This window comes from Bos taurus, chromosome 9, assembly GCF_002263795.3.
Source record: "Bos taurus isolate L1 Dominette 01449 registration number 42190680 breed Hereford chromosome 9, ARS-UCD2.0, whole genome shotgun sequence".
Classification (NCBI taxonomy): domain Eukaryota; kingdom Metazoa; phylum Chordata; class Mammalia; order Artiodactyla; family Bovidae; genus Bos; species Bos taurus.
In genome coordinates this window covers 67,986,207-67,996,359 of record NC_037336.1, presented here as the reverse complement: position 1 = coordinate 67,996,359, position 10,153 = coordinate 67,986,207, and the positions used below count along the sequence as shown (strand labels likewise).

Below are 10,153 nucleotides of genomic sequence, written 5' to 3'. Positions count from 1 at the left end.
AAGCTCACTCATTAGAAAAGACCCTGATGCTGGGAAAGATTGAGGGCAAGAAGAGAAGAGGGCAAGAGAGGATGAAATGGTTGGATGGCATCACTGACTCAATGGACATAAGTTTGAGCAAACTCAAGGAGAAAGTGAAGGACAGGGAAGCCTGCTGAAGTCCATGGAGTCACAAAGTGTCACACATGACTTAGTGAATGAATACACACAAAAGAAGGGTCATGAAGGAAGAAAGAACAGGAGACAAAGAATGGGAAATATTGAAGAGCAAAGGGAGGTTGAGAACAATGGGCAGAAAGAGAAGGGATTTGATGAGCAAAGGGAAGTCTACAGGCAAAGGGTATGAGAGGCCAAGAATGACATGGGGTGGGGAGAGAGAGAGGTAGGGTTCTGAAGGTCTCAAAACCCTGGAGTCTCATATGAACCCTGGGTTTCATGTGGCCCTCTTAGGCCCAAGAAGTCACCTAGTTTTAGTAGTTGAAATAAGTGAGTTGTTAGTAAATCTATAAATTTAATCAATTCAGCCGGTTGGTTGTGATGGGCTCTATGCTACTCTCTCTTCTTGCCTCTACAGGAGGGCTCCTTCTGTACCCAGCCAATTAAAAGACTCGGTCAAGTTGGTGGATCGGTTATTCAGAGAAAAGAGCCATCCTAAAGTGTTAAAGTGTTGAGTAAACAAGATGACTTCTTAAAATATTCCAAAGGAAAAGAACACACCAAAAAAATCCCATATGAAATGCTAACATTTTTACTATATTCACAAGAATATATTTTAAAAGATCAATAATGAGGTCCTCTAAACATTTTCAATTGTTCATTGGCTTTTCAAATGTTTATTCATATGAGCTGCCTATTTATATACCTTGTCCCTTTTTCATTGGTTTGTCTGTCTCTTTTATATTCAAATGTGTTTAAATATTGCAGATATCAATCCTTTGCCCATGATATATGTTGCAAATGTTTTCTCCTGTTATAGTTCTTGACATTTAAACCTTAAATCCACCTGAAGTTTATTTTGGTGTTTCATACAAGACTGCAATCTAATGAGATTTTTTTTTTTTTTTAATCTAGAAGTTAGACAATTTTCACAACACTATTTGTTGAATAATCCATCTGTTCCTCATTCATCTGCAGTGCTTCCTTCTTAACTCTCACAGGTGGTAAAATCCTTCTCAGGACCATCTATTGTGTTTTAGCCAATTGCTCTGTAAATTCTAGCACAGGAATTTAACTATTGTTGTATAATTTTTTTGTTTATACTTTAAAAAATTTCTTAGCCTTTCTTGTATTTTCCTATCATGGCAGCTGAGATTTAGAATCATTTCATCAGGTAAAAACATAAATATTGACACATTATTGTAAAACATAAATTTTGTAAAATTTATGTAATTACGTAAAAACATAAATATTGTTGTGGTAGATGATGGATAGGTAGTGTGGGTTTATGTACTGCATTAATCCTTGGGGCAGATATGTACTACACCAGCTTCTCTAGTCGGCAACACTTCTATTGTGTAGTTTGAAGTCCTTCCACCCCATAGGTCTCCAGGCGAAACAAGGCTAGCCAATGTGATCTAGCAGTCATTCATTGTCTTTTGCTTGTCAGACTCCTTACCAACAACAATGTGAAAAGCCCAGGCTCTTGGAGCTCACCCCTGTGTTCTCTGCAGGTTGTTTGGCAGAACCTTCTCATATGTGCCATCCTTTTCTACACTGTGTACTACGTGGTTCTGGGCATGTGCTGTGTGATGCTCGGGTAAGTATAACGTCACCTTCAAACAATTCAAAAGTTCGGATCCAACACGAAAGAAGTTCACATAGAACACTCAACGTGTCTTTATAGAATAAAGGGTGCAGATTTTTTCCCATGGTATATTTTCTTCGTCTTTTTTTTAAAGTGAAAGTAAGCAAACGTGTCACCTTTGAAAATGATACAAGTAGCAATCATGAAATGAATAGAACCAGGCAGGATTGTTCCTCTTATGAGGATGATCATAGAAAGAAAGTGAAGTTATTACTCCCTGGGCTGGTGTTGCATCAGAGATCAGAGGGCATTTGAACTAGAAGGGAATTTAGATATAATCTACATCCAATTTAAATATTTTCTGTTACATACTGGAAATAATTTTAGACTGAGAGTCAGGAGATCTGCATTCCAGCCCAGGTTCTCACTAACTTCCTGAATCATCCTGACTAAGCCAGAGAGCTTCTCTTCCTTCAGTTATCTTCGTTTGTCAAGTGAAGGTAATAATCCAAAAGAGAGTTATCATGAGAACCAAGTAATACATGTATTTTTAAAGATATTTTTAAGTGTGAGGCTTTTTTTTTTTTAGGTAATTTTTCTTTGTCTTGTTACGGTTGGATTTTATCTTTACAGATTTGCTTGCCAATACATTGATTTCCTTGAAATACATTATGTATAGCTACAAAGGATTTCCTAGAAATTGATTGTTTATACAATTGAATTTTATTGTGTAAGCAGGGAATTGGGACTTTTCAATTTCAGTGTGCAAATCAATGCCCAGAAATGATTATATTGACTTTTGCAGTGGGAATGATGCTATAAAGCTTGCTTGCAGGCAAGCCCCCTGAGGAGGAGTCTGGTACGTTCACACACAGTTTCAGCTATTGCCTGGAACTTGAGGTGGTGAGGCAGTGCCTAGAGCACTGAAGGTCTTAGAATAGTCAGAGTTCTGTGAGCATGGGATTCCAAGGGTTTGTAATGTGAATCAAAGGTGAGGAATTTGAAGTAACTTAAAGCCCCAGGAGGCAGGTAATTGATTGACCAGTTGCACACAACTACAAACTTGGGCATGGTAGGAGATGCAGAGTTTATAGTCAGATTTAATTTTCTTTCTTTCTTTTTTTTTTTCATTTTAAATCATTTTACTTTTGTATTGATATACAGTTGGTTTACAGTGTTGTGTTAGTTTCTGGTGTATAACAAAGTGATTCAGATTTTTTTTCCCATATAGATAATTACAAGATATTGAATATAGTTCCCTGTGCTATACAGTAGGTCCTTGTTGTTTATTTTATATGTAGTAGCATGTATCTGTTAATCCCAAGCTCCTAATTTATCCCTCTCCAACCCTTTCCCCTTTAGTAACTGTAACTTTGTCTTCTATGTCTACTATGAAAATGTAGACTCATCTTATGTCTAATGTGAATGTAGACTCAGATTTTAGAACAGGAAGGGACCTCAGAGATTAATTGCTTCAATGTACAGGTAAGAAATGAAAGCTCAGAGAGGTTAAGCAACTGCCCAAGTTCACAGTTAACAGCATCATCAGAATTAGAGCTGGGCTCCGTTGCTTCCCAGCATATGCCCTCATCACAGTATGAGGTTTTGCACCCACATTTGATGGAAGGGACCTCCAAGACTACAGCTGAGACCTCAAATACAATGAAGTCCACTTGGAGAACAGACTTCATTGGACAAAGAAGACAGTGTGGATAAAGAATGTATTTGGCTTCCATTCAAGTCAACCAGTTTTCAAATGTGCCACAAAGTGATAAAAGCTGACTTGTCCTTGTATGGGAACACTTGAGGTGCAAAATGTTAATGTGCAACCTTATGAAGTACCTCCTCCAGAGTAAACTATTTTCATTTGTAACATCCTCAGGGTGTATGAGTTGGATGTCCTGGCACCATTTGATTTCAAAACAAATCCTTCATGGCTCAACACAAATTATAAAGGTAACTGGCTTTAGTTTCCAATCTTTGTTAATTAGTGAACTAAATGCCTCCAAAAATCAAAATAGTTTTTGTTTTAGAAAAATTTTAAAAATATCAAGCCTTCTTCTCAGCCATCTGTATCCTATATCTGACTCCCAAAATGTGGAAAAGTGCCATCAATTTTTTTTTAAATGACTATTGCTAAAAGATGGAATAGGATGAAATAAGAGGATAGTTTTCCTAAATGAATTTTTATTTTAGTGATATTATGGATAAAATTTTGTGCATTAAATATTTTTCAAAGAAAAGGCAGAAAAATGGCTTAATGGAATGATGTAGAAAGATATTTGTGACATATGAAATGGAAAATAAAGACTACAAAAGAGTTTTTATAGTATAATTATTCATTTTTGTAGAATAGAGTAAAATACATCATGTCAGTGGTAAGAAATCTGGAAAATTATGCAACAAACTGTTATCTCCCAGCTGGAATGACAGAGGACTTTCATTTTCTGCTTTGTACATTTCTGCTTAGTTTGATTTTTTTCCTTCCCAAAAATAGTGTATAACTTGTTGCAAAGGAAAAATGATAAGAAAGAATATAGTAGGCAAATTTTTTTATCTCTTTTAAACTTACTATTTTTGTTGAAATAATTATTCTTAACATTCTGTTAAATTTCTTCCCACATTAAAAAAAATGAATTGTGGATTCTTCAAACAATCCAGTTCTTTAGAAAACCACTGGACATCTTTTTTTGGAACGAATATGCAAATATACAAAAATTGCCTGAAGCCAAATGTGACTTGTATAGGAAACTTGGTCAGCTAGAACTACTGAATTTAAAAGATTCAGAACAGCCTCTTCAAATGGGTAACCTTTTTTCGTGCCATTATTGATTCAATTTGGGATAGACAAAGATATCTTAGGACAAGAAACTTTCATTCAAATGAGATACAAGTTCTAACATTCTATCTTAACTTCCACTTCACACATTTCCCTGTTGAAGATTGAATTAACTTTTTCTTCCAAGCTGACCCACAAATGATAAAGAAATAGTCACAAGCAAGAGTTATATATGGGTTGTGTGTTTGGGGTAGAGAAAGAGATTTAAAGTCCAACTGTTATTTAATTCTTGCGTTTGAGATGGTTAGTGATAGATAGGACAATGACACAGGCTTATTGGAGAAAGCTGTGTTTTGACATAGCAGAGATTAGTGAAAATCCTCAGAATGCCACGCACAGTCAACATTGTTCTCTCAAAAAACAACTAACATTTGTACAAAGATATCAATAAACCCTTAGCCTATTAGATCTTTAGTTTGGGGCTTGGAGAGATAAGTGTCATAACTCTTGAAAGTTATTGCTTTGAGAATCCAGACTTGTTTAATCTCAGAGATAAAATGTAAGAGTAATCTCAGAGCCTTGAGCATGTATTGAGGGTCAGGCTCTTGTCTGTTTCAACAGTTTTGTTACCTAGGAGATCAGGCTTAGCAAGGACACTGAAAAGTGTGAGCTCAATTGAGACATTTGACTACTAACATCTTTCCCTTGCATCATAGAGATTGGATTATAACTGTTTTCGTTTTAAAATAAAATCCTCTCAACAGTTTTTGAGATAGATATGATAGTAATCCATTTCCCAATTTATCAAGGAATAATTAGACTGACCTAGACGTTATAATCCTACTCAAGGTCATAGCACTCTTAAGCTATAAGGTGAGACTAGAACACTGGTATCCTGACTTCAAATTTTGTATGACTTCCTTTAAATCATGCTGTCTCATATCATAGACAAAGCACAATCCTCCTCTATCAATATATGTAAATACAGTTTGTTCAAGACTGAAATCACTGTCTCTAAGCAGCTGCAAGTTAACTTGTAAAATCTGTAAATACTGATAAAAGAAGCATTTCTTTTTCCTTATAGTAACATGGAGGCTCCGTGAGCCACTAGTGAAGGCAGAAATGGAGATGTGATGGGAAATCTAATGGCAATACGATACCACTGTATAGCTCCTTCTACAGCCTTGAATCCTGGAGATCAGGACTTGCTATAATTGTAATTCCATACAATAGAAAAGGAGCTAGTAGGAGTTCTCCATTCAATTTCAGAAATCTGTTGAGTTGAATGAAGTAGAATTGAAGAGGAATAAGTGTGAGGTCTTTTGAAAGGCTAGCACCTGAGACTTGCTTACTTATTTCATGTCTTGCTGACCCACTAGGCAAGGGCTGGCATGTCTGTTAATAAATTACTTCTGCACAATAACAGATCATGTGACTATTGTAATTTTAGCTTTGAAAGTAAAAAAAAGTAAAATAGCCTGACTGGACTGATCAATTCGTTAATTATTTATATGAGCATACCTATCATTTTCTGTGTTTTAAAAGAAAGGTAACTTTTATGGAAATTGATATCATTACAAAGGAACCTTGGTGGTATGTCACATGTATTTTCATTTTAAAGTTTGATGAATCTCATCTTTGGAACCACCACAATTTAAGATCTATATCAAGGAAAAAGGCAAAGGTTGACTCTTCACATATTCAAGGCTTTTAGAGATTTATGGTACTGACCTAGGAATAACTAGCTGTTTATGTATGTTCAGGGAAAGCACTCTGAAAAGGCATTCTGGAGTTAGAAATGTACCTCCATCCACACAAGTCATTTATGAGACATTCTTTCATCCATGGTTATCCATTATGTTTCCCAGATGACTATCTGAACATACCCTTTTATTACAAAGACACAAAGGAACTCATTTCCAAGTTAGGCAATAACTGGTACTAAAGAAACATTATTGTTCAATAAACTATTAACATTTTTTTTTTCTGAAAATCCAGAGCTGAATTTTTCATTAGTTTTTAATATATCTTCAAATGAGATTTGAAATCTAGTTACAGATTTGTTACATTGTAACTTTTCTTTATTGTATTTTACCTTCTAAAATGTTAAATATAAAGAATATAAAACAGAAATTATGTACTGTTATTTCTCTATAAGTCCAACAATTATTAAGAGATGGAATATTTTTAAAGTTCTTATTCAAATTTGAGGAATGTTAAGAGATGGAATGTTAAAAGTTTCTTACAAAAATTTTTTTTGCAGAATAAGTTGTGGTGGTCCTGTTACTCATTGTGTTTTAGAATTATTAATTGCTCTAATTCCCAATAATTCTATTCTTCCTTTTATTTGCAGTTCTTTTAGTCTCAACAGAAGTCACCTACTTTGTTTGTGGATTACTTTTCGTTCTGGTAGTGGAAGAGTGGGTTTGGGATTATGGTATTTCAGTAACTATCCTTCATGTTGCCATCACTTCAACTGGTAAGCAAACTAAAATAAAGGAAACAAAATGTATTCAATCTGGATATTGTACCTAAATCGATACATAAGAGTAAAACTTTGTTGTATGCATAGTGTCCTCTGATGGAGAAATAATAAAAACTGATGATAAAAGTTCTTCATCACCTCCCTCACTCCTTCTCCCCCATCAAGTTCCTCTACCATTTCCTCAGAGAGGTTTTGATTAGATACATTGTCCAATTCAAAACTGTATTGAAATGTTCAGTTCAGTTCAGTTGCTCAGTTGCTGGCACCGACTCTCTGCGACCCCATGAATTGCAGCACACTAGGCCTCCCTGTCCATCACCAGCTCCCGGAGTTCACTCAAACTCATATCCATCGAGTCGGTGATGCCATCCAGCCATCTCATCCTCTGTCGTCCCCTTCTTCTCCTGCCTTCAATCTTTCCCAGCATCAGAGTCTTTTCCAATGAGTCAACTCTTCGCATGAGGTGGCCAAAGTACTGGAGTTTTAGCTTCAGCATCAGTCCTTCCAATGAACACCCAGGACTGATCTCCTTTAGGATGGACTGGTTGGACTTCCTTGCAGTCCAGGGAACTCTCAAGAGTCTTCTCCAACACCACAGTTCAAAAGCATCAATTCTTCGGCACTCAGATTTCTTCACAGTCCAGCTCTCACATCCATACATGACCAGTGGAACAACCATAGCCTTGACTAGATGGACCTTTGTTGGCAAAGTAATATCTCTGCTTTTTAATATGCTATCTAGGTTGGTCATTGGAGAAGGCAATGGCACCCCACTCCAGTACTCTTGCCTGGAAAATCCCACTGACAGAGGAGGCTGGTAGGCTGCAGTCCATGGGGTCTCTGGGAGTCGGACACGACTGAGCGACATCACTTTCACTTTTCACTTTCATGCATTGGAGAAGGAAATGGCAAGCCACTCCAGTGTTCTTGCCTGGAGAATCCCAGGGATGGGGGAGCCTGGTGGGCTGCAGTCTATGGGGTCACACAGAGTCGGACACGACTGAAGCGACTTAGCAGCAGCAGCAGGTTGGTCATAACTTTCCTTCCAGGCAGTAAGTGTCTTTTAATTTTATGGCTGCAATCACCACCTGCAGTGATTTTGGAGCCCCCCAAAATGAAGTCTGACACTGTTTCCACTATTTCCCCATCTATCTGCCATGAAGTGATGGGACCAGATGCCATGATCTTAGTTTTCTGAATGTTGAGCTTTAAGCCAACTTTTCCACTCTCCTCTTTCACTTTCATCAAGAGGCTTTTTAGTTCCTCTTCACTTTCTGCCATAAGGGTGGTGTCATCTGCATATCTGAGGTTATTGATATTTCTCCTGGCAATCTTGATTCCAGCTTGTGCTTCTTCCAGCCCAGTATTTCTCATGATGTACTCTGCATATAAATTAAATAAGCGGGGTGACAATATACAGCCTTGACGAACTCCTTTTCCTATTTGGAACCAGTCTGTTGTTCCATGTCCAGTTCTAACTGTTGCTTCCTGACCTACATACAGGTTTCTCAAGAGGCAGGTCAGGTGGTCTGGTATTCCCATCTCTTTCAGAACTTTCCACAGTTTTTTGTGATCCACACAGTCAAAGGCTTTGGCTTAGTCAATAAAGCAGAAATAGATGTTTTTCTGGAACTCTCTCGCTTTTTCCATGATCCAGTGAATGTTGGCAATTTGATCTCTGGTTCCTCTGCCTTTTCTAAAACCAGCTTGAACATCTGGAAATTCACGGTTCACGTATTGCTGAAGCCTAGCTAGGAGAATTTTGAGCATTACCTTACTAGCGTGTGAGATGAGTGCAATTGTGCAGTAGTTTGAGCACTCTTTGGCATTGCCTTTCTTTGGGATTGGAATGAAAACTCCCCTTTTCCAGTCCTGTGGCCACTGCTGAGTTTTCCAAATTTGCTGGCATATTGAGTGCAGCACTTTCACAGCATCATCTTTTAGGATTTGAAATAGTTCAACTGGAATTCCATCACCTCCACCAGCTTTGTTTGTAGTGATGCTTTCTAAGGCCCACTTGACTTCACATTCCAGGATGTCTGGCTCTAGGTGAGGGATCACACCATCGTGATTATCTGGGTTGTGAAAATCTTTTTTGTACAGTTCTCCTGTGTATTTTTGCCACCTCTTCTTAATATCTTCTGCTTCTGTTAGGTTTGCACCGTTTCTGTCCTTTATCGAGCCCATCTTTGCATGAAATGTTCCTGTGGTATCTCTAATTTTCTTGAAGTGATCTCTAGTCTTTCCCATTCTGTTGTTTTCCTCTATTTCTTTGCATTGATCACTGGGGAAGGCTTTCTTATCTCTCCTTGCTATTCTTTAGAACTCTGCATTCAAATGGGTGTATCTTTACTTTTCTCGTTTGCTTTTCACTTCTCTTCTTTTCACAGCTATTTGTAAGGCCTCCTCAGACAGCCATTTGGCTTTTTTGCATTTCTTTTTCATGGGGATGGTCTTTATCCCTGTCTCCTGTGCAATGTCATGAACCTCCATCCATAGTTCATCAGACACTCTATCTATCAGATCTAGTCCCTTAAATCTACTTCTCACTTCCACTGTATAATCATAAGGGATTTGATTTAGGTCATATCTGAATGGTCTAGTGGTTTTCCCTACTTTCTGCACTTTAAGTTTGAATTTGGCAATAAGGAGTTCATGATCTGAGCCACAGTCAGCTCCCAGTCTTGTTTTTGCTGACTGTATAGAGCTTCTCCATCTTTGGCTGCAAAGAATATAATCAATCTGATTTCAGTGTTGACCATCTGGTGATGCCCATGTGTAGAGTCTTCTCTTGTGTTGTTGGAAGAGGGTATTGAAATGTAGCAGTTTCCTATTATCTCCCATTCAACTTTTTATCAGTTGCTCCCATTCAACTTGTTATCAGTTGTAAAGGGTTTGCCGCTGTTAGAATTCTTTCTCTCCAAATCCTTTCTTGAAGCAGATATTGGCCAAAGACTGGGAGCTAGGGCCTGAGGAAATCTGTACTTGCAGGCTTGCAAACTTCCTAATGATTATTTTAACAAAATTATGACTTCCCTTGTGGCTCAAGGATAAAGAATCTGCTTGCCAATGCAGGAGACACAGGTTCAGTCCCTAGGTAGGGAAGATCTCCTGGAGGAGGAAATGGCAACCTGCTCCAATATTC

General features: G+C 37.6%; 1 protein-coding gene across 1 annotated transcript; it reads left to right on the top strand.

Moving 5' to 3' along the window:
* Positions 1–250: 250 nt before the first annotated feature.
* Positions 251–7,324, top strand: TMEM244 (transmembrane protein 244). The gene is made up of 4 exons (XM_059890011.1): positions 251–340; positions 1,542–1,756; positions 3,627–3,700; positions 6,877–7,324. The coding sequence occupies exons 1-4, from the start codon at positions 251–253 to the stop codon at positions 7,056–7,058; spliced, it is 561 nt and encodes a 186-aa protein (XP_059745994.1). The 3' UTR covers positions 7,059–7,324.
* The last annotated feature ends 2,829 nt before the right edge of the window (positions 7,325–10,153 follow it).

Bases quoted from the DNA above. Each gene is read 5' to 3' on its own strand.
- TMEM244 (XM_059890011.1), top strand. From the start codon at position 251: ATGGGAAATATTGAAGAGCAAAGGGAGGTTGAGAACAATGGGCAGAAA. The intron at 341-1,541 runs GTATGAGAGGCC...TCCACCCCATAG, and splicing joins GGGAAGTCTACAGGCAAAGG to GTCTCCAGGCGAAACAAGGC. The intron at 3,701-6,876 runs GTAACTGGCTTT...TTTTATTTGCAG, and splicing joins GCTCAACACAAATTATAAAG to TTCTTTTAGTCTCAACAGAA.